The sequence below is a fragment of the Apteryx rowi genome, unplaced genomic scaffold (genome assembly GCF_003343035.1).
Source record: "Apteryx rowi isolate R43461 unplaced genomic scaffold, aptRow1 scaffold_261, whole genome shotgun sequence".
NCBI classification, from domain to species: domain Eukaryota; kingdom Metazoa; phylum Chordata; class Aves; order Apterygiformes; family Apterygidae; genus Apteryx; species Apteryx rowi.
Window position 1 is genome coordinate 822359 of NW_020448986.1, and position 25843 is coordinate 848201.

A 25843-nucleotide genomic window follows, 5' to 3' on the forward strand; every position below is an offset into this window, starting at 1 on the left:
GACTGTGAAAAAGAACAGCACAGCAAAATATATTGCCACATTTACTGTTCTTCACTAGGGATTTAAGAGTCAAAATGAGGAGGGGGTAATATCAGGAAACAAAACTGTGAAAGACAGACTTTAAAATCTAGGCAAGATCTAGGAAAATGTATTAAGAGTGGAATTTTGAATAATTTATAATGCCTATATTAACTGGGTTCATAGTTGGCTTGCTTTAAATTACAAAAGATAATTATGGAAAATTATGTCTGCTGTGACACATTCATAGGCAAAAGCTTAAAATATTAAATGCTCAGCAGGGTGAACAGGGCTTTCACTTACGCCTACTTTCATAAATAGCTCTTGATTTCTCATACAGCTCATACGGGTCAGGTTTTCGTGGATCAAAGGCCTCTGTTGAATCAGGAAATGAACTCCTGTGAAGGGTGGGTGGATAGGGAATATTCTGTGGTATAGCTGGAGCAGACAAACTTGTTTGAGGGCTGCCTTGATTCTCCCATCTTTCCATCATCTGGAATAAAAACATACAGAGAATAAAGATGAAGTTTTGCAAAAAACTATGACTACTGCAATCACACCAAAGACAGCGATTTCAGTTAAAGGCAAATACATATTTTGTAAAAATTATCAAATCCTTCTGCTGTCATTTGAGATGAAAGGTGTGTGTGTTGTGTTGCTTTTAAAATTACTTGGTTAAATTTACTTATTAACTTGTTTGTCATGAGAAGATATGATATTTCTCATATAATATGATCCCATGTGGTTTAGGACCCAGCATAATACCTGAATCATGTTGAATATCTCTTACAGAATGCTCTGAGTTTTTGGAAGATATTCTGCTAAAGGCAAAATCTGTGTGACTATGAAGATATATTATCAGATTCATCAAAATACATAAACTGAAATACTGATAACAAAAAAGCGTATATAGACTGTGTAGCTCTATCTTATGAGAATGCATGACAATAGCTATCTGCAAAGGGAGAAGTACATAGATTTCTGTAACTGCAAACAAAGTTTACAACATCTATTGAAGAAAAAGAAAACAAAGAGAAAATTATTACAGCAGCTACTTGAGCATCCAATGATAATCAAATGTTAAATGATAAAATGCAGAACATAGTGAGAGAAAGTGGGCATTAATCTCTTTATTGATATAGTCTTTTTCACTTCTTATGGTTTCTTTCTTATGTCAAATATTACATCATGGTCATCCAACCAAACACCCAAGCACAGGAGATAAGCTTTTCAACTCTTCCAGACCATTTAGAGAAGCAAGAAGTACACAGCAATGTATTGTCTATGCACCAAAGCCACCTCAATCCATGTCTCCTCCAAGACCATCTTTACTGGTCTCACATCAATCCAGAGGGAAGATAGTATGATACACTATGTAGGTAAAAGAAGACTTGGGGATCTGCATTTTTCTTTCCAAAGGAGTTGGCTACAAATATTCATTGCATTAGCAAATGCATTTGAAGAGGCTAAGTTAAACAAAACACAAATATTTATTCCAGGAAATGAATATTTGTTTTATCCTCTGACCCCTCCTAAAGCAAATGGTTGGAAAGCCTCCAGACCTGTGTGTTCTCTATGTGACCAACCAACAAACCCCTACAGTGGAAGAGGCTCAGAGGAGATGGGCAAGGGCAAGGTGCCCATGAAGCTCAGGAATAATGCAGGATGTGAACCACAGCTGTTGCACAGAGAACTGACTTTATCTCAACACAAAGGGGACCAGAGGGTGACCTTTGTTTTAGATAAGCAGCTGGATCAACTGCTGTAAATGTTTCTTCCTGAGTTTATCAAAATGTGAACGTCTCCCTGAGTTAGCCAGATCAGCATGGGGGAAGTGTATATGTGGCTCAGCCCAGCATAGAGTATAAAACCTGAACAACTAACAAAAAAATTTCGAAGAGAGCAACGGGATTGAGCTGGCTTCAACCCATGTATTCCTTCCTGGCAACAGGAGGCCCAATGTTGTGACGGTGAGCATATTATAGAGACCAGTAATGGAAATCACACTGGTATTGTGATTGAACTGTATATTGCAATTGCTATATTTTGCTGAGTGTATACACTTGTATTGTGATTTCAGTATATTGCTGTATTACTCTGCTAAATCAAAAATCCCATGTTACCCTTAAATACCTTCAAAGTAAACTTTTATATTAAATATTACACTGTCCATGTGTGGAATATTAAAAGAACCTGGTCAGAGAATACTGGACTCTGACACTCTAACTTAATCCAATAATCAGTTAATTCCATAAAAAATTACTCTCAGAAACTGAAATCTAATGCAACACCACGTAATTCTAGTGTTGTATCAGCAGTGCTTTATCAAAGATGACTGCAGGTTTACAGCAAATTTGCTCTACAAATTCTGTGATTATCCTTTGTCTTTACTTCCTCCATTTCCGAATGTGTTTAGCTCAGCAGGTAGGCTTTGCTTTGTATTCTGATGATTAGCAGCAGCATGCCTTTTCACCCCAAGTATGTGTGGAATACAGCTGTTTTAGAGTCCTTCTGGTGAACATGTCCAGTAACTATCACTCTGCATGACCCAAATAATCCGAGACTGTTAGCTTCATACTTCAAGATAAACAAAATCTGGATATTGGCCATTAGCTAGTTGTTGTCTACTTTACACAGAGTAGTGTTATACTTCAAGCTATGCTAATTTTCAGGATTCTTGCTGTGAGTATGGCTGGTTCATTAGAAACAATGAAGAAAAGAAAGATCTGGGTGTCTCAGTCAATCACAGGACGACTCTGAGCCAACAGTATGGATCAGGTAGGAGATCTAAGTTGAGAAAAGGAGGTATTAATGTTGTGAAGTGTTAATGATGAGGATCTGGAATAGCGTATTCAACTCTGGCCAGCGTTGTTCAAGAAAGTCACATATATAATGTGTCAGGTATAGGAAATAGCTACTAGGATGTGATAGAAGAGGACACTATGAGTATGTATATCCTGGACAATAAAGTGCCCTGTGGAGATACCTGAGCTCTCAATGAACTAGCCTAAATACCCTTTACAGCAAGGTAAATTTCTCAACTGTGTTGGATAAATTAGCCTATGTGGCAAGCCACATGAAAATCTCAATAATATTTCTGGTAGTGCTTCTAGCTCTAAAGGAATTACCTCAGGTGTATATACATATGGTAAATCATTGCACCATGAATGCGTAAATTCAAAGGGTTCCAGAAACAAACCTGAATACGACCACTATGTCTAAGCAGGAAAGGAGAACTGGGGTCAATACAAGTTCCTTATGATCAGGGAAAATAATGATCACTGCAGAATTAAGTTTAGGTTTTGCCTTCAGTGAGGATTCTAAAAAAGAACAGAAGTCAGTAAAACCAAACTATCTACCTTAACAGTATAAAGCAGAAAGACAAGTGGGGCCCTATCTATCTAGAAGCAAATATGTTTCCTAATTTCTTGGAGAGTAGCAGAGAAATAGAATGCTTACCTCTTTCAAAATGTGAAACTGAATAAAATTAAACCATTTAAAGAAGGTTTTGAAAAGAGAAGGGAAAATTCTTGTCCTTCCTCGCAGAAGGACAAGAAACTGGAGACCAATTGCTCAAGCCCTGCTGGGTACAATATGTCTAACTCTTGCATGCTGGTTAGCTCTAAATCTCTAAGTGTGAAGTTAGAAACTGAGCATAACCTGTGGGGAATACTGTTAACATAAAGTTACATAAACAAAGGGGAAATATATCTCCCAAACCCATACCAATTAGTTAAATTTTTATGCAATGTTTTGGAACGTAAGGTACCATAATGCTAGGTCAGAGACAAAGACACTCCTGGAAATCAGTAAGAATGATATTGAGTGAAGTGCATCAAATCTAAGTTGGGTAAAGAAGGTTTGGTAGCATTGCTCAAGCTCAGTTTGCACTGATTATATTATATTAATTATATAATATATAAATATAATATATATATTTCTACATATGTACACTATATATGTAGAAATCACATGAAGTTTCTGGAAGCCCAGATTAGTAGGGGATGCTGAGCACACCAAGACGCAGAGTGCTCCACCCCTGAGCTTCTCCCTCATGGAGAGGAGCTCCTCTCTTCTTGTCTTCCAGTCAACACGGTCCCCTTTTTGCTCTAAAGGAGAACGGTGGATGCTTCTCCCCTACGTGGCCAGTGAGGCAAGGGGCAGTGGCGGTGCCTTCCAGTACTCACCCAAGCAGAAAGGGAATCTGGTTTTGGGCCATCAGCAGTGTTTCTTTCCTGTCATGCACATGCAGTGCTGTGGTGTTAGGAAGGCTTGTTACACCTCCTGGTGCTGGCCTTACCACTTCAGACAGGCTGCTGGTAGTGTGTTGATGGCACCCAGTTTCAATCTTTTATTCCCATCAAGAGCACTAGAAATGTATGTCTCATTATTTCTCTAAATAAAGGACTGACTGACAGAGGAATGCACACTAACTTAACCTGGTTCATCATTTGTCCACTGTCATGTTGAGACCACTCAGACCCCCCAAATAATAGTCTAGTTGTGTGTGGTTAGCCTGCATGCAGGTACAGTATCAACGCACTGTGGTGTTACCTTATTCTGTGAGCACTGGTTTGCTTAAAGTCCTTAGACTATGGTATGAAGAACTGTGTCATTCAGAACAGTTGTTCCTCTAGATTCTGATTATTGGCAAGTGCTACCTGATTATGAACTAGATGTTTATATATCAAAACACTATGGAAAATCATTAAGAACATGCTGATATATATACAGCTGATATGTACATAAAAAAGATGAACACTGACAGTGGGAGATCTTTGGATTTGGATCTTTAACAAGTAAGTTTCAAGTTCTCTATTTCCTCATTGCAAAATAAATGCATTAACTTTTAACAGAGGGTAAAAGTTGAATTTCCCAACCAGACAGGAACCTTGAACTGGTGAGAAGAGGGTAGCCCTTAATTGATAGATTTATTTGCACAGAAGCCTACAGATGTTCTGCTATTTTGATCAATAAACAAACTTATGTCACAGTATTTATGCCAACATATTGCATCCATCCTTTAGCATTTTACACCAAAACCAGTGCAATCTAATGGAATTGTATCAACTGCTTAATTAACTACTATTTGTATTTCACAGGCTACAAAAATTATTGTTGCATCCATTAAATATGCCTAATAATTGATGATCTAATATGAAAGGATGTGAAGTTGTCCAGCATAAAAAAGCCCCAAAATGAAAATTGTAAAGCTATAGATCCGTTAAGAAATACTGCTATTGTTATTCCAATTGCTTTTAGAAACCTCCAGGCAGAGTCAGGACCCTCTTCTCCTCTACATACCTCACATGAGAGATAGGCACTACCCTAAGGGCTTTACAATCTAAATAGACAAGCCATATTAAAAGTAAAAAAAGAGAGCCAAAAATTATGTCTTACAACTTCTTTTTACACTGGGAGTATTGTCACAACTTTAAAAAATGACTTAATATGGCACCGACAAATACAGTTATTGCTTACAGTCTTCATAATTTCACCACAACTTCATTGCACAAAGACTAACCCCAGAAGGTATTTTTATCCAAGCCAATATCCTCAAAATAGTAATTATGATGAAGATTTCCACATATCTTCAAGACCAACTAAAATTCTAACATTGAATCGGTGTTTACTTATAATAACTGATATTCATCAGGTAATCATTTGCAGGATACTGTCACTTTTCTAGCTTTTGAAGGTTTAAGCATGCTACTATGTTAATGAAATGTATCTGATAAAACATTTTTCATGGAAATAAATGCTTTTAAAACAGGACATGAGTTAGTTAATATCTTGAGGTTAAATGTCAGAATCATAGAACAGCAGAAAGGTTGGCTGGAAGGGACCTCTGTCCCTCCCACTTGAAGTGGGACTATTTCCAACTCTGGATCTGCTAATGTAAGAACGAATAATGATCACTTTCAAGATGTTAAGCTCGATCCAGTTGTAAAACAGAAAAAGTTTATGTTATCCATTGCAAGGAGAAGAAATTGGTATTTCCCAACTAGATTGGCCTCACCGTTGTGGTTTTCTGATGCCTTCTCCTCCAGACTGCTTGTTTATCACTCCTCATTTTTGAGCCACTGCCTTTTTGGTCCTTGCCACTCATTTTAACAGCCTGGTTGTTCCCTTCTCCAGGCCACCACTGGCACTGCACACCACTGTAGATCCCAGCAGCATGGGCACAGAGCGCAACTTAACAGGTCTGCAGAGCTTATTAGTGTGGCCACCCCTGTTGCTGTGTCTCACCTAGCATTGGGGCACTGCTGAGAGGTGTCTCACTAGCTGGGAACAGCTGGGTTAGATGAAGGTCTACAGAAATTTGCTTTGAATGCTAGTCATCGTATGAACTCAATGAGTATAATTTTGAAAGGGAACTTACAGGCTTTGGAGTTTTCCATGGAGAAAAGAAACCTGAAATAAACAAAAAATAACGTTAGCAGCTTTTTATGATGCATAAAAGGTGGAGGCTTAGAGAAGTCTGTGTTTCCGTCCTCATTCAAGTCTGAAGATACATTGACATATATGAAAATTCTATACACACAAGGGGTGAAAATACAACCCACGACGTAGAATTTCTAAGAAAAAAATGCAAATATATATACGCAAATATATATATATATGCAAGTGGAATTATTGAGATCGTTGCCTTTCTTTACAAACAGCATGGGTTTAGGTTGAAATTAAAAGAACTAAACTAAAGGACTAAAAAAAGTTGCCTTAGTGGACATTGGATAAGATACCAAATGACCTATTATTGTTGTATCGAATACAGTAGTAACTTTAAGAAAAAGCAATTCAAAATATCCCTCGCAAACCTAGTAATCCAAGAGAATTTTTAGAAAGAAAGCCTGGAGCAAAATAACTGCTTAATAGTAAAAAAACTGTTTTACCAAAGTAAGATTAAAAGCTAATGACAGAGTTCATTTTGTAGAAACAAAAATGGGTCTTAAATTGAGACCTCCAAGAGGAAGGCTGCTCTTTCATTAAAAAAAAAAAAAAAAAAGAATTAAGCATAATACCAACTTAACTATTTCTTTTTCTAAGGTGAGCAAAGAATCACAGAATCACAGAATCACAGAATCACAGAATCGCTGAGGTTGGAAGGCACCTCTGGAGATCATCTAGTCCAACCCCCCTGCTCAAGCAGGGTCACCTAGAGCACGTTGCACAGGACCATGTCCAGATGGCTTTTGAATATCTCCAGAGAAGGAGACTCCACAGCCTCTCTGGGCAACCTGTTTCAGTGCTCTGTTCCAGTCTCCAGTGCTCTGTCACCCTCACAGTGAAAAAGTATTTCCTCATGTTCAGATGGAATTGTCTGTTTTCAGAAATATGAGAAAAATAAATAAAATCATGAGAGCACTAGGGAAAGTATCTTTCTACAGATAAATCACAACAGGAATTATATCTGAACACAGTATTTAAGGTTCTTAGAATTCTGTGATTAAGAGGTTATTTTTTTTCTGCCATGATATCTGATTCATTTTGACTCTAAATATCTTGGAGTGAAAAAGCACTCGAGTCTTCTGCAAAGAAACACTGACCGCTTTGCAACTCTGATGTATAAGCTGATAGTGCTTTTAAACAAAAAGTATATCATGAAAAGTGATTCTGGATAGGATAGATTCTGGAGTACAGCTTTCAGTTTCTGTAGAGTACTAGTACTGTGCTAATATTGCTTGACCTTCTTATCAACTCACATCAGGCACCAGTGCTGGATAAGCTCTTATTACCTCCCATCCCACTTCCAAATTTCCACTTCTCCCCGCCAGACTTCCAAACCCCTAGTGTCCAACTTCTTGTGGAATCTTCTATAAAAACCTAAGTAGCTAAAAATATACATATATATATATATAAAAAAATATATAAAAATATTAAACACCCCCCCCCACAGTGACACATACATTTTTGAAATCTGAAATTATAAAAGCCATCTTCTCAAGTAGAACCATCTAAAAATACTTAATGAAGGCCTATTTCTCCCACTAGTGGCTTTCTGCTCACACACTTGCCCGACAGCCATCCCTATTTGTAATAGCTTCCCAGGGCAAGCTGTGGAGTCCCACTGCTTTCTATTCATTTTAAATAAACCTTTATTAACACTGCTGCTACAGGCAGTAGCACATGTCTGAATTAGTCGTTGGAAAGGAGAGCAAGATTACTGACTTCTATCAAAGAGCAAACACCACCAAGACAGATGCTAGCAGGGAAATACTATGGTCACCACCTACAGTGTAATGTAATGTGTAACCACATCAAAACAAAATATGTAGCCTGAGATGCTTCTCCAAAGCTAGTTTTGAGCATATAATAATTTTTTTAAAGGTTGACCACTTAAACTGTTCTAAGGCACAGCAGCTGGTGGCCACCATTTTTATAGAAGTTTTATTGTTTCATTTAAAAAAATTAAGCTAATGTATAGTAACAGCCATATGCTTTTTAAAAATTGGAGTGCGTTTTCTCATAAAGCAGTGTTAAAAAAAAATAATTTTTGACTGTTTTTTACCATATTTACCACCTTTCAAAATGAGCTTTCCACCAGCACCCTGGAAATCTGAGCTGTGACATTTTCTATGTTGTAAGTTCACTACAGAACACCAGTAACAGAAAACAGATTTTGAATTAAACTCTCTTTGGAAAAAAAAATTCTTTTTTTTTTCTTTTTTCAGACCAAGACAAATTCCAGCTTCAGTCTATTGTACTTCTCCTTTTTGATGAAGATATCCTATAACAAAAAACAAATCAAATCACACACATTTTAGGCATTTCTTTTTATATACAAATTTAAGGTTTTGTCATAAAATATGCTTACAGATTTCACATACCTTACATTGCTGCCTGTATTTATTGTTAAAAGTTTGGTTTGCTAAAAGCAGCTTCTCAGATAGAATTTATAGCATTTGCAAGATAGCACCCTGATTTGTTTCTTTTTTGCAGTAAAAATCCTGAATTTGGCATAATACATAATGTCAATAACAACGGAAATCACCCTTTGGTTATTAGTCTGCTGCTGTGTATGTGTTTTCTGGCTGAATTTACATTTCCATTATTCTTTTCCAGCCACTACAGAAAGCAATTTCCTCACTATTTAGTATTGATTCTTGGAAAAGTTCTAAAGACACTGTAAAGTCACAAGCAACTAATGTAGGTGTTCCCACATCACAAAACCTTTAATCATGTTTGTCTTTGGGGGAAGACGCGTATATATAATTAAACTGAAGCCCAGGAACGCTTGTAATTTCTGCAAGTGACTACATGTAATAATGCTGCAGGGAGAAACTTAACGGTGTCAAAGATAAGACCTTTTTATACAAAGCAATGTTCAGGGTACGTCATCTTCCCGCGCATCACTTGTCTCTCTGATGATACAGCAAGTGTTTTGTCTATTAGCGTTTGCTGGGCTTCTTGTTTTTTTTCTGTGATATAAAAGCCTTGCTGCACATATATTTCCTGAGCCAAGCTGTCCCAAGCACCATGCAGACCTTTCTCCCACAGACACTTAGCAGTAAATGAACAGATGGTTGATGAGCACTCCCAGAGCATTAACTGACTCCACGGGCATCTTTTCCAAGTCCATGTGACAACACTTTACTTCAGCAAAAGTTTTCCTTTCTCGAAAAGCCATAAATATTCTGTCTCAGTAGATTTTTTTTCTGTGCTTTTTCTTTCTCTTACTGGGATCCCTGAGATGTTTATTAGCTGCTACACTGGGCCCCCACTCCAGAGGTGCCAAGCCCCCATTAACTTCAAATGGGAGGGGGAGAGTACAACACCTCTGAGAGCTCAGACTCGCTGTGTACACAGGCAGCAGGATGCAGGGAATAATTTCTTACCATTCATGTGACATCTGGCTCCTCCTTCTATATATTTACATTTTGTTGATCTATGCTAGGCAAGTTTGAATTAGGTACACAGAATTCAATCTGCATTTGGTTCATTCATCAAGAAGCAAACTATCCTCCAGCTAAAATTTTAAAAATACTTCTGTGAGAAAAAAATGGTGTCTTGTGTAAGTAGAACAAGGATAAAATATTCATTCAATTATTCTTCAGATATCTTCTCCTTTTCAGGAAAACAAACCCAGTCAAGGAGAATGAGCAAATTTAATTAATTTATACATTGTAGCAAACAAAATCTAAAAGGAGACAATGAGTTAAAATAGATGGAAATAATAATTACTATGAACAAAAGCAGTTGATAAGAAGTTTGAAATGATCATGCCATATTTAAAATATAAGATGATGTGTGGGGAATAGTATTTACTAATTCACTTTCTAATAAAATCTATCATTACCCACACAATATTTTTCCAAAGGTCCTTCCTTTTCAAACAGCTTTAAGTATGAAGCTCTCACTCTAACAACAACAATGAAGTGATTTACCTTGGAATTAAGAGTAGGTGTAAGCAGACTGGGAGCTCTAGCTCTTCAAGCATAGTTAGCTAGTCCTGTCGTCAGTCGTCCTCCAGAGTGACAGAGCCATGCCGTGGAGGATCCGTTCGGTCTTTGGCTGGGATAGCACCCCATGTAGTGGTCCAAAATCAACATGGCCCACATGGGGGTGAGACGAATGCGGCATCATGTTTGACTGGGCCCACAACGTTATGTACGGTTACAGCCAGCTTCACTTGTGGCTAGACACCAGCATGGCAAGGCAAGTAACTGATGTAACACTGTGCTGTGCTGAGATGAAGGTTGGTGGCAGCCATCAGTTATATCAAATGCAGGTTCAGATTAACAAAACCAAGAAATACATCTGTCCCCTTTAGGGATATTTATATATGCCCAGATGTTATTAATCAGTTTTGCCTGAAAGTGACTCTCAGTGATACAGAGTGATCCTCAACAGTTGCTTGTGGTGGCATTTTGCTTTATGCTCCACTACTCCATTGCTCCTGAACTCAGCACAAGTGAGACAGGGCTATCACAGTGCTAATCCAAATCAGTGCTGTTTTTCACTCTCTTTGGCTTATTGCACCCGTGAAAATTGACTCTGAAGAACTACCAACACATTTCCTGCCCATGGAGAATCACTTTATGAAGGTGTAAGGGAGAGAGCAGGTAGAGTCCACCAGGTCAGTGGAGTTCTTAGACCCAATCGTGGTAGTGCCTTCTGCAGCTATTCTCTTCTCCAGATGATTTAGATGATCATGAGTCCAATTCTATATTTATTTTCCTCAAACTTTCACATTTCTTGATGGGTAGCATAAAGTGCAAGATTGTGAAGGTTATCAGAGATGATGTGGAGGCAGAGGAATACCTTGGAAAATTAAAACTGATCTCATCTCAGTGCGGTCTATAGAACTGATACAAAAACTTAATTGACTGTGAGATCAGATACTGAATCAATATTCTTTTTTTTATATTTAGGAACACTTTTTCTGCTGCTCATGAAATTCCACTGACCTAGCCTTCTCCAGTAGCAATTTTTCAATAATATTCAGATTTTCATAAATAATTAGAAAAAGGATGAGCTATTCAAAGTCATGAATGGTAGAAGTACTTGATGTTCAAGCTAGGGCCCTAACTGGTCACCTGTGTCTATAATTTCCTCCAAAATACAACAGAGGATCTCTAGCTACCAGTAGGATTTCGCTTTCATGAATAGCAAAGAGTCTTTGTTAGCAAGAATACAGCCATCAGAAAAGGTCAGAAGCAGGCATAGTAATGAGTTAATTTACATTTTAATGGACATGCAGCTATTTATTTGGCTTGGCTCCTACAGCTCTCTGAATTGCTTATCTGTGAGAGATTTAAAACCATTTATGATTTTTTTTTAAAAATTACTAGATATCATCTCCTTCCAATTAATCTAGATGTGAAGCAGAGAATTTCTGGACCACAGCTAAAATAGCACAGGGGCAAATTCAGCATCCTCAGTGACAGTTTTTTTGATGCTTAAATGTAGTAGAGGTAGGAAAAATAATAAAAAAACAGTTTCTGGAAATGAGAAATATATTTTTGGAACAAGTAGCTTTTTATGTGGTCAACAGAACAGATTTTTGTCCACAGACAAAGTTTGGTATTAAACACTTTTAGCATGTCTCATTGAGTGATACTTTTAACTTTTATAAGAACTTCCTTCTCTTTTCTGGAATCTATTATCAGAAGAGTGTTACACAGTACTGTTTTATTTCCTTGTTGACCCTGAAGGTCATAGCAAACCATGTTTTCTGAACGATAGCCATGCCTGAGAATAGGAAAATGCTGCTATAGTACAATTCAGAAAAGATTTTACTGGGACAACTTGACCTGAAATACAAAAAGAAATCTTGTAGAATAGAAAGACTCCTGCCTCTTGTCTTTTATTACAAAAGATCCTACTAAAAGTGCAAATCCTTAGGTTTATATCCAGGTTTATGGTTTGCAATTGTAAGCAGTACTGGATAAACAGTTATTTTCCTTACTGTGGTGTAATGTGTAATGTGTAATGTACATACTTTCGGTAAACGCTAACCCAGTTAGCTAAAGTCTTCATGATTAGGCACTAACACATGGAGACTGGAAAAAGAGATCTCAGAAGCCTGCCCACTGCAGGTTGTAAGTACTACTGACATCTTGAAAAGGTCAGGAGTATTTTTCTGTACATACAAGAAAAAGAACCTTTTGCTTGGCGGAAAGACATTTGCTCTGAAGAATCTCCTGTTTTGCTCATGTATGCTATCCAGTAAATGCCGCCAGTTCTCATGTCCAGGCTAGGGATTACACTCTGTCCCATACTGTTCTAATATTGCAAGAGCTAGCAAAGATAATAACGCACCTTCTTTGGCAAACATTTTGTGACAAGTAACTCTCCCAGAGCATAGCAGATACAGTAAGGTGAAAAGATTAGTATATGTCACACACTGGATCAGCAATGTAATTTATAAATAAAATGAATCCTCAGAGTCCTAACAGCTCACAACCTGCTTCTGGAATGGCCTGTGAGTGTTACCAAACTCAAAGACTTACTAAGCTAAGAATGTTTGATGACTCAGCTGGACTTTAGCAAAAGCTAATTTAAGTTGCACAATTAACGTTTCAGGAATATTGCATTGTATGTTCAGAGCCCTCTGACAGGCAGAAACTGTGCCTAACTATGCCAGTGTGTCTGCTCTTTCATGTGTTTAGTATCTGCTCCCATTTAAGCTTTTACAGTTTCTAAGCACATTAGAGAAATCTCAGTTTACGTTATGGCATGTCACTTTGATGAATATCAAGGCATGTTCCCAATATTTTCTGCTAAAATGCAGAGGGAGCATAAGCTGTTTGTACACAGTGTCCTAAAGTCCTTTTCATGAAAATATACTCAGAAGAGAAGTCTTAAGCAAATGTAAAAAAAAAAAAATAGAGCAATTCAGTAAGAAATCCATTCATTTGCTTATTTGTGAGCTTCATATTGAGGCATAGATGGAAAGGAGTCACCAGATGCTTACTATTGACATCTATACTACCAGTCCCTCCTCTTCTCAATTTCTTCATCACATCCATGTTTCCTCCCAGCCATCTTCTTCATCAAATACCTGTTGCCAGACTCCCACAGACTTCTCTCCCTTGCTCCCAGGACTTTCTTCTCTGTGTCCTGATTCTGATTTGAAAAACAGCTAATCCTATTCCTGAAACAGTGATCAGAAAAATCCATGGGTATTCCTAATAAAGGAATAGAAATGGATAAATGTAGGGAGCTGCTTCTGCACTCTGTGACTATTCCCCAATGGAAACTGTAGAATGCAGTGCTCTGTTTGAAAGGGAGACAGAAAAACAGCACAGCAGAAATAGTGATGAAATGTGCAGCTAAGGTTGGACAGCCAAGAACTGAGTCTAACGAGTTTTTTAGCTAACCAAACACAGGTCGAGTTGAATAACTGGACTCTGTTGATTGGACTGAATAGATTTCTAGACATCAGCTCAGTTGCATCACCATCTAGTGTCTTTTGGGTTGCCATATGTATCCTCTTGGGGCTGCCAGATGGGACAGAGGACCGATAGGTGGGAGGTGAGATGGAATCCAAGTAGCATGCCTTGAGATGCCTTAAATATAGGCATCTCAAGTAGCATGAGATGCCTATATTTAAGCAACCTTCTCAAGCTTCCATCAGCTACAATATGTGCATTGAAACCTGGGACAAATTTAGACACTCACATGCAGACACCTAAATTTAGACATCTTAGTATGAGAATTAGGGACTTAACTTGGATGCACAACCATAGGTCTAATACCATGTCTAAGGTCTGATACCATATCTTATGTTATCTCAGAAATGGGTGCTGGTCTGGCAGATATGACACAGGATCTATGAGAGACTTCAGACCTTCAGTTGTCATCCTCAACAATCTTGAATCTCCCATAGACTCTGCCACCCCAGTGGAGATTTTTCGATACCGCAGTGCATCTCAGAGGGCCCTGGATGTCTTTTAGTGAGCCACTGAACTGAGATCAGAGTTTCACTCCTGATTTCTCTGAGTTTGGGAGCACTAGACAAAAGTACATCATAGAGCAACAAATAAATTAAATCACACAGTCTGAGAGAGACTGCTAGTTTTACCTGGCTGCCCTTCTGTCATTATTGAATTACATTACAGTAACTTCAGAATCTTGTGTTTAATACTCATTAAGCTGTCAACATGCTTCTGATTTTTATTGATTTGTCTTTGAAATCTCTTCTGTGACAATGGGAAGTGTCAGGAGCTCAGGTGTGTTAACTATAATTGTCTCATTTTCATAACACATGGCTGAGTGATAAGCACTGATGGTAACATAATGAAAAGGTAATCATGCTACTGGGCCACAATGGTGGTAGCTGAAATAAGCAATAACATGCTTATTTGAATCTTCAGATCCAACTGTTATTCAAAGCAATAATTTCTTTTTGCTTTCTTGCTCCTTCATGCCAGCCTGATAGACCAGTTCAGTCCTGGTTACAGGGATTCGGGTAGAACAGAGGGTGGACAAACAGTGGGAGACTGTGAAAGAAAAGGGTAGCAGTAGAAAGAATGATAATCACAAGATTCAGATTTTACATGGTTGAGTCTTAACTGTGAAGGTATGTCATTTAGTGTAGGAAAGCGAAATATTTGGCAAGAGATGTTAGTGGAAAGCTTATGTCTAAGTATTTATCTAAACCAGTAACAAAACTGTGAAGAGATCACTGAACTCCTAAACTCCCAGTTCCCTGAATGAACCTTTAGGTAACTTCCTTTTCTTTGAGCTAGTGAAGATTTGATACTGTTCACACTGGTACGTACCTAGTAGAGACAAACCTCTTTGCTTTCACGTTCACCCAGTCAGGAGGTAATTCTCAGTATTTGACTTATGTAGCAAAAAGAATAAAGTTGAGTTTAGTAAAAGCTTTGCAGAGATCTAAATTATAATGGTTAAACAACATGAAGTTCAGAAGATTTAGTATAAGACCATAGGAGCCTGAAAGAAAAATTGGAGAGACAGAAATAATGATTGATGGGCATGATACTATTGTAGTACAGAACATTACAGAATATAAATCATGATAAATTAATCATGATGACCTGGTTTGCCATAGAAGGTTGAGAAATGTCAGTTTTTTCTGGATTCCTAAAAATTCAGAGACAAGCAATTAACATAAAGAAGAGCTGTGTCCTTAAATCTAATGAGAGAGGAACAGTACTGATGTGAATTTTATGATGTTTAGATTGTGTGCTGGTCACATGTACTCCTGTGCAGTACTTTAAAAAGCTAATGAACAGATCATTAACAAATGATGCTGCTAAAGGATCCTGACAAGACAGCTGGGAAGTGATAAGTATTAAATGAATGTATTACAAGGAAAAGGAAGAAAAGCTGTGAACAGGTAATTTTTTTTCCTATGACAGTGCTCTGTCTCTCAGAGGAACATAAATTGATTTCAGTCTGTTGAGATTTAGACGACATGTCTAATGGAATGGAAATAACCCCTCAATACTGAGAAAATTGGAACAGTGCATAAACATGACAAGCTAAACAGAGAAGATTATGGTGCTGACAACCGTGAAGCACCTTGTGGACTTCACAGCTGGCCTGTGTTATACTTAAAAATTAGCATTTTTAGGAAGACTTGCTAGGGTACCTAGCAAGTATGTCTTCCCTTTTTTTTCTCACTACTTAGTGCAAAAGAAAGCAGACTTGGGTTTAGCCTTTGCGTCCATAAGACGTCTTGTTCTTCCTCAATGTACTCACATTCTGCCTGTATAATCACAGAACAAAGAATGAATTTATGCTCCAAAAATACAGCTGGTTGAAAGATTCTGGGTGAACAGCACAATCAATCACTGCAGGTCATCAAGTAGGACTTGATATATGCTTTCCTCTTAGGGTTCCCCAAATAGCAGATAATTAATAAGACATTGAAGCTAGATCTATCTATATGCTCTTCACCTAGTCATCATACAGATATGCTGGTATATGAATGCAATCAGCTATGTCTGGAAATAGGTTTTAAAAAAATAAAAAATATATATACATATTTATGGAATAGTAACAGGGGACTACGCAACTTTTTTTTTTTTTTTTTTTTACTCTTATGAGCTAATTTCAAAACTATAATTCATTGCACAGGGAGCAATGGCAAATGGCTTACAACTTCAGGGGAAGAGGAAGGAAAAGGTTGATTTGAATTAGAGCTTGTCGGTAATCTTCTGACAAAGGGAGTTTTCACTGACGAATGGAGATTCGCTAAAGCCATTTTTGTGAAAAGCAGCTACATTTCCAGAATGTATTGAAAATATAATTGAAAAAAAATTTCTGGTTAAATTTGAGGTAAAATTCCATCAATCATCAGAGAAGAGTGGTTACTTCACTTGTCTGGGACTTACGTAATTGAGGTTCACAGCTGCTATGCTTAATATATACCTTTGTATTTACTGCAGAAGAGACTTCAGTTGTATTCCTAACCTGTTTAATACTGCTTATGATAGATGAAATGGCTCCAACAAGAAAGAGGTTAGCACAAAGAAGACAACGTGGAAACCTAAACTGCTATTTCTACTGAAGTCACCTTTAGAGGCTGAGTGCAGAGTATTGTGAAGACAACTCAGGCTAGCTTGCACTTAGTACTAGATGGTCAGAAAAACACGGAGCCTGAGCTAATTTATCCTGTTATAAGCATGCCTTTGTTTCTCATAGCATAAATAAGTTCCTGATCTATGAGGCAACTGGCAGTTGTAGACTATGCTGCTCTCCTTCTCAATGGGTATTTTCTCTAGTGATTTTTTTAAAAAGGTTTAGGACTCAGTCTTGGTAGGAAGCTTTTTGGACTTGATAACATTTCATAGGCTGAAAGAATCCAATCCCAATTGCGTTCTAGTTTCAACTCAATTATATATCCAGCTATTCAGAATTTAATAATTCAGAATTTTTTGCTGCAATTTTAAAATATTAGCAGAAACCAAACAAAATATTTTCAGATCCTCTATTAAACAGTTTTTCCATGAAGGATGTTCTGAAAGTTCTGTAAGTGTCCTGCTTTATTAAGAAAGACCCAAAATATGATATGTAAGCAACATCCGTAATTCCCCTCAATTTGATAAAGCTTATTTACTGTTAATGAGACCTGACATACCAGTGTGCAAATAGCTGTCACATATTAATGAATAAACAGGGTACTTCTCTGCACAAACACAGCAATGAATTTATATTCCTCCCTTTACTAGTATGAACAAGTTAGACACACAACTGAATTGCAACTTATACACCTGCACTTTGCCATAGATATATTTTGGTTTAATGACAAAAATACATATCTTATTACACTGCAGTTCTTTATTACACTAGAGATAGTACAGGGGTGCAGAAAAAAAAGCCTGTGAAATCTTCAGAATTAATAATTAATCTCTAGGTGCTAGATTTAATCCTCCTCCTGCAACATTTCAGAGGATGTATTACTTTTTCTTTCCTAAATTTATTGGACTTAATCTGCAAAATCATTTTCAATATAGAATTCCCAAACGCATGTTTTCCTACATATTATATTGTATTCTAAACCACTATTATTTCTTTTTTATTTGTACTACGCTTTGAGATCTATATATTTCCAGATATAGCCTTTGTAGATTTAAAAGGCAAAGGGAAAGCTTTGGAAAAGGAGTAGCAGTCTATTTCCTAGTTGGGGTTCATTTTCTGACTACATAATTACAATGATGCGTACTATCTTTGTGTTTTATCACCCTAAACTGTAAAATCAGTATAATATTTTCCCCTTTTTGTGAAAATCTCAGAAATCCTTGGAATTTCTGTATCTTTCTTCATTACTAACTGAGATTTAAATAGCAACAAAGTGATTTTGGAGTTATTTCTCAGAAGAAGAAGCACCATCAGTCCTTATGTCCAGCATTCTGGCCTTTGATCTGTGACGCGCAGAATGTGCCACTTCGGGATGTTGATGAAGAAATTACTTTTTATTCTTGGCAATGTAGCTGGTTTTGATTTTTTGCTTACTTCCCAGCTGACATGGAATCCCAGGTTGGCCAAAGATTTAAGCTAGACCTGCCTAGAATTCTTCTTACAAACAGCTCCAAAAGCTTTTAAATAAAACAACAACAACAATAACAAAAAAGCCAAACAACAACCAACCAACTCTCTGCCACCACAGGGCTTTATTATAATATAACTAAAATATTTAATTTTTTAAATAGAGAAAAGGGAAAATGATTAGGTAAAGAATATAGAAGCAAAAGGAGCTTCTGAACGGTTTGCCCTGCTCTCTATGTCCTTACATGCCGAGGCCTTGTTTCCACTCAAATCAATGACTTCTTGAGTTACAACCAACTCTGTACAGTCCCTGTCAGTCCCCAGAAGATTTTCATCCCATCCCCACTGAGGACTATCTGTCTGCTCCCTGCTCCTCTCAGCAGTGCCCTGAGTAAGCTGCCGATCTCCAGCTCTTTGCCGCGATTTCTTTTCCCCTCAGACAAATTCTGCAGTCCCTGGAAGCATCTCTCCATGAGTGGGACCTCAGGTAGGAGCGATCTGCCTTTACTCCGGGAGGACCTGCCTGACCCAAGCACTTCTCAGAGGAACATAGCATATACACTTGGAAGAAATCAAACAGCTGCTGTCCATTACCCTGCCACTCTCTACTTGACAAAGAGGTTGGTTCTAGCTGTTTTAAGTAAATATGTTCTTATAATAACCATAAATGACTTTCAAACAGTTTTATAGGCAACAGACTCCAGTACAATGAGCCTTACAGCTCAGGAAATGTGCTTCCCCTCTGGTTAAAAAAGGAATCATCCTGGAATATGAATTTCAAGAACTATCGACATGACCAAATATCTTTCCTGAATCACTAATTCTGCACTATCTGTTTTTTTATCCCTGCAACTCCATCTTAGACCACTTTTCCCAAGCTGGGTCTTTTTCTCCCATTTCCACAGGCTTCCTATGAACAAATGCTTGCATGACAGCTCACAGGAAATAAATTTTCAAAAGACATGCTTAAATGCTTGCACCATAAATTACACATATAACAGCACCTGGGTGTTACAGCAAACCCCTTCCCATCTACCTTGCACATGAGTGATTGAATCAGCCAGTACTTTTGCTAATAAAGAATTGTATGAAATATCCTAGAGAAATCCCAAGTTTCAGCTCATTACTAACAATAATAGAAACTCTAGTTAAAGATAAGATTCCTGCAACAGGCTTGATCTCCACATGGGATAATGAAGGGTCACATATTAATTTTGAAATAAACATGGAAAATGGAAAAAAGATGGAAAAATAGATATGGCCTTAAGAAGCAGGCAAAAATGATCTGGAAGAGAGTCCCATTGGTTTTGTTAGCATTCATATTAAATGCAACAAAATACTTTACCAATTGCATCTTGCTGATAAAAAATATATAAACAACAAGTCATACTTTAAGAAATTACTCTGAATTTAACTTTTTCACTGTGATATTATGCTCAGCTGATTATCCATAATGTTTCATAACTACTTTGGCAAGTTTGGACTACATTTTTTGTTCTGTGTTTCAGGAATTTACACTGACAACATGAAAATGCTTCCTGTTTGCTAATGGTTAATATATGAAGTATTTTGCGTTGTTCTTTATCAGTAACATGTCATCCACTCTACCAGTCTCTCTGCCATCTGCAAACTTTATCAATATTGATTTTATGTTTTCTACAGGATCTTCATAAGAAGTGTTACATAGACAGAAGCCAAGAACTTATCCTGGGGGAAGCTCATGAAAAATATATTCCCTCACTGATTTCCTGCTTATAATTACATTATCAGGCCAATCCATTACCCAATTTTTCCATTCAGTGTGTGCCATACTAATTTTACTTCTTTCTATTTTTAAATAAGAAGTGGGGGTGTTGCAAGTAAAGCCTTGTGAAAGTCCATTATATGAAAACAATTACATTTTACAATCAAACTTGTAACCTCATTGAACATATATATATATTTAATTTGAAACAATCTCTTTGTGTAAACCCATATTAATAACTACCCTTTTATAAAGAAATTCAGATCGCTTTCTATGGTAGCATAAACAGCATTCCAGGTTTAGCTCTAGCACATGAGACAAATTCTAACTTCTGTGATAAGACTGTTTTTGAAAAATGCCCTCTGTTGTTCTATACGTGCCTCCAGTATACGAGCAGGACTCATCTCATGTAGCTTTGGCTGCCTAGCTGGTCAGCTGCACTAAGCTCATCAGCCAGACTTCCCTATAGTCAATGGAGCATGATGGGCATCCTTGGAGAACAATCCACTGAGGCAAATGACTGAAATAAATGATAGGACACCTCTATGGGTGCCTATTTTCCACCACTGAGTACAGAGGGAACTATTATGACTGGTGTGGACTAGAAATGCAACTTTTATACAGTTAAGGTGGGACTTCTCTGGCCAAATGTAAATATAAAACTTCCATATGTGAGCTTTTGAAAGCTTTTATAATCAGCAGGGAGGAACAGGCACTTTTAGAGTACTGTTCATCTGAGCTATTTTAAATGTCTGCAATAGATGAATGGCATTGTAAAGGTGCCTGTTTTCTCTATCATATAGGAAATCTTGCTTGCTATCTCAGACGTAGAAGGATGCACTGTGGCTGCCTACAAATGGTCACTGCTAGCAACAGCTGAGATGAATCTGGCTGTATGTGTTGGAAGACAGACCTGGAAAGAAAGTCTGAAGTATGTAGTATATTGTCATTAAAGTCCCTATAAACATGTACATTCACAATAAATTATTATGACTGTTTAAAAAGGGACATTTTGACTGGAACTGTATATAGATGGTTCTTCTTCTAGAACAATATTCCCTAATGTGCTTTTTTAAAGATAAAGAGCTTGATAAAATTAAAACACTGGTATACAATGATCAAGTTACAAGACAAACCTCTTGTCTAATTAAGATTGACCTTAATGGAAATAATGATTCAGTAGTGAATGTTCAGTAGTGAATGTTAGCTGGATCAGACTATCTGAGTGTTCTTATTTCAGAGTCATCCCCACAAGCCATTGAGACCTCTCAGGAATGCTATATAATAAATGAATAAACACTGTGCATTATTTTTCAATGATAGCATGAGCACAACTCCTGTTTTTTATGTAATGAAGATATCTAGCAAGCTGAAATTAAAAGGTATGCCTTTATTCTTTCTGCTTGCAGTGATTTCTAAGAACTTTCATGTATAAAAACATATACATGTACATGTTAGATATCTAAATATTTAATAAGGTGTAATAATAAGACAAAATTAAATAATTTCTTTTTACCTCTACACTGATTTATTCCTTTAAAAGCTGTGTGATCCTAATGCATTCACAACCAGGCCTTGTGCTTAGTACCATTAGTCAATGGTCAGGGTTGGCAAAGGCCAGGGAGCTGAAACTTCCCTCATGCCTGCTTGAAACCCAGCTGTTGAGTCATGTCACGTGTTGGTCTGGACTGCAAACAAGATGCTGCAGTTCCATCTTTTTCCCCTGAGAAGCACTGTGGAAGAAATTTATAACTATCCTGATGGTGACTTCATATGTTCAGTCAGAGACCCTCTCTTTTGGCCCATAGGGCTGCTAAACATGAGAAAGAAGAAGAATCACAGAATAATAGATATGTTTAGATCGGAAGAGACGACTGGAGTTCATCTGGACTAACGTTCTGCTCAAAGCAAGGCTAGGTTCAAAGACTGGGCTGACATAAAAAATAATGACTTCTCTGAATTGGTGGAATGAAGGGAAGTGGAGCCAGAATGAGAGAGAGGTTCAAATAAAGGTAGAGGCTGAGGAAACAGTTGGGTAAAGCTTGGAAAAAGCTAGTGAAGAAGGGGCAGAAGCTGGATGGAGATGACTGTCTTTGGCTCTACCTCATCTGTTGACTCTCACTGGCCCCAGATCAAAGCCCTGTAGACTTTTCTTTTTCTTTTTCTGATCATCCTTTGGTTTGGTTGACAGTAGAATGTATCTGCCAGAATTTTACCATCTACTTTTAGTAACTGCTGATACTTATTGCTGAGAATATTACATGTTAAATAGCATGAGGCTTAAAAGCTATGCAATGACCATCTGAGCCTTCTAATATACTATGCCAGCAGGATCATATTTAGAAAATAAAAGGGAGCAATTTTCCCTACTGTTCATTCCTCTTTCTTTAAGGAGCAGATTAAGATTCCCTCTGAGCTACTTCAAGAGATATGGTAGTATTTATCCTGAGGTAGAGAGGTACTATTTGGCCTAGATGCCTAAAAATAATCAAATTTATTTAGAACAAGTAGTTTAAAATACAGAAACAATTTCACATGGACAGTAAGAAAAAGATGTTGACTTTGTATTGACAAATGTATTTATTTAAATGATTAAAATATATGATAATACTGTGGTATTTCACACAATCAGTAAAACTTCTCTAAGATGCTAACTAATCCCTGAAGCATTATTTAATGTATTTTTCATTCTTTTAGAAAAACTGTACTATTATTATTATTTTTAATTTTAAAACATTAGCAAAATTCTCTGCTGGGAGAAAAGCAACTCATTGTGGAAATGGAAATCAATTGATAAAATGAAATAACAGAATTTAAAGACTATTAAAATATTTTATCATACAGAAGAGTTGAGCCTTTGATTTTATTCTTGCATACAGTCTTTTTCTAATTATCACTGGATCTTTAAAACTTCTCCATTTACCTAGAACACAAGAAATGCAAAAAAACTTGCTTACATAAAACAAAAGCTGTTCTAAAATACCCATTAAAAATAATTTGCACTTAACAGAAATATAAATTAAAAAAAAAAAGATGACCTTAGGTATGTGCACAAAAAAAAAGTCTGTCTTCTCTAAGCTCATGGCAATAAAAGCTACAAAATAAATAAAAGTCAAGATTTTTCTCATTTACCAAATGGGAGAACTGCACAGTGCACTACTTACACACTGAAATACTGTTATAAAACTAACTTTATAAAAGCTATGACAAATCTGGCTTTGGAAAGCAATTTATTTATTTTAGAAATAAGTTTTGACACACTTGGGAGTCAATGTTAACAGTCTGTGCCTGACAGTTTTGCTTCCTTGTCTTTCTTGTATTGTAACCTGAAGGTGACACAGTGAAGGTGTATGTACCCTGGCATTGTTTTTGATTGTGTTTGAATTATGAGTCACCCAAAGGCTTTCTGAGAAGGTCAGTGTTGCATTTAATGAATGTATGTTCTCAGTTTATAAAAAATAAAAAGGTTCAACATTACTCATAGATGGCAAGTATAGCCATTGTTAAAGCCTTCCTTCCTTTTTAAGAAAGTCAAATAAGTTGTTTAAAGAATTATAAAGGGATAAATATCTCATCTAGAAGACTAATTTAGTTCCTGCATTTTGGCTTGATGATAGGCAAACTGTAGGAGCCAAGAGAGTTTTGTAGCTGTTCTAAATGATTTAGCAAGTGCCTGAAAATCACATCTTCCCATCTCCACAGTGCTGTGTCTCATATCTGTAGCACAACAGATAATGTACTCACTTGTTTCTTAGCGTATTAGCTTACTTTATTGCTATAAAATATTGCACTATATTACAAATCACCATGTCACAATGTCTACACAATGTACTTTGACAACAGATTTGGCAACCCAACAAATGTCATTTAATAGGACATTACATAATACTGAACCAACAGAAACATTGTTCAACACATTTAGACTAAACTTTAGACATGCCTCAGTACACACGCATAGGTTGGTAATTTTTTAGAGTCCAGTGCTCTGTAGTTCTCCCTCCTTTAGGCTGAGATCTCTCCGATCTCCTCTGAGGAAGGCTAGGTTCCATCACAGACTACACTGTGGGCAACTAGGAAAAAAGTGAGTTTCTTCATGCAGCAGTATATCTGTAGGTTCTCCCATGTCTGAGTACAGTGCTTAGGAGGTATCTGACTACAAAAGGTGCCATTTTTAGCTGAGACATATAGAACAAGACAACCTGATTACTGTTCTGATAACACATTTTGCAAGAACAGAGGAGAGACTTCTCTGGCCTGGCCAAATTCCAGTGTAGTCAACCCAAGCTCTGTTTTCTCAAAAAAGCTGTTCACCAATTGGCATTAACTCATTCACTAATATCAGTAAGACTGAAACAGGTCTGCAGTGCTGCCAGTAGAGCTCTTGTGCTCTAGCAGGGACACGGGCGGCAGCTACCAGATGCTCACATGCACTGCACTCTTCACCAGAGTGAAGTAGCTGCCTGTCCTGAGGGCAGAGTTCCTGCGGCTCTGCACCAAACCTAGATGCATGGCAAGTCTCTGTGTAGATCTAATAATGACAATGTCTGACTGGACACTCGTCGGGGGCATAAGCATTTCATGGCATAATTGCCATTGGAGCAAGCAGAGTTAGCTCTTTAAACATGAAAGTGCCAAGATGAGAATCTACATCTACAAACGTATTTCTTTTTACTAAAAGGTCTTCTAAAGGGACCTATTTCTCCACTCAGTGGGCAAACTAACTCATCTTAATGCTAACAAGAGTTAGGAACACACATCCCTAGGATAAGTGTTCCCATAAGTTTTTAATGGAAGCACTGTTCAAATTTAATACAGACCATATGAGCCTACATTAGAAAACAGTTTCACCAAAAATACAAGTACTTTTGAAACAAAATGCTTGCTAATAGTCATTAAAAACCTTCTATGCAATATGTGTAAAAAAGATTTATCTAATGCGTTGCAAAATTATCCACAAATGTACGACACAGTGCACAAACTTTAATAGGAAAGAAGCAGCAAAACCATAATACTACCACTTTGAAATGCAATGCAATTAATACTACTTCCATTAATACAGTGTAATAGCTACTAACTATTATTGATGTCTATTTTTTTCAGGAATCCATATTCATTAAGAAGGTCTATTGTTTCTTTTTCTCTTATTCAGAAATATGGAAGCAATTGCACACTGTTTCACTGCTAATCAGAGCTATACAAAAAAAGATATGAAAGTCTCATTAGTGTGAATTTTAGGGCAACTGGGCTCCTCCCATGATTCCCTCTGTTCAAATTAATCATTCTGTGATACTGAGATGTCACCATTTCTCTTACTAACAAGATTTAGATTGTCTCTTTTCGTAAGCTAGGCTACAGATGTAACTAATTTTTTTATTTTACCTGCTATAACTTGTAAAATATTTATTAAAATAGACTGATTGCTAGAGGATAACAACAAGATGCTTAAAAATTATTTCAAGTTAATCCAAAGCATAAAACCATCTCATGTCATGTGTATGACAAAAAGGATGTAAATTATCTTCAGGTTATTAGGAGAGTACATGTTTCTACAGCTAAAAATATGATGCTCTGTGAGGCAAGACGCCTCCTAAAACTGAATCTGGAAAACAGTGCTTCCAG

At 37.1% G+C, this 25843-nt stretch overlaps 1 protein-coding gene across 1 annotated transcript in view; it reads right to left on the bottom strand.

The window, feature by feature from the left end:
• Nucleotides 1-25843, bottom strand: part of MAGI2 (membrane associated guanylate kinase, WW and PDZ domain containing 2) — a 307050-nt gene that overhangs the window by 91332 nt on the left and 189875 nt on the right. Inside the window, exons 11-12 of the mRNA XM_026067739.1 lie at nucleotides 6401-6432; nucleotides 322-511 (exon numbers count right to left, since the gene is read on the bottom strand). Coding sequence (XP_025923524.1) covers nucleotides 322-511; nucleotides 6401-6432 — 222 coding nt within the window. The remainder of the gene's footprint in view (nucleotides 1-321; nucleotides 512-6400; nucleotides 6433-25843) is intronic.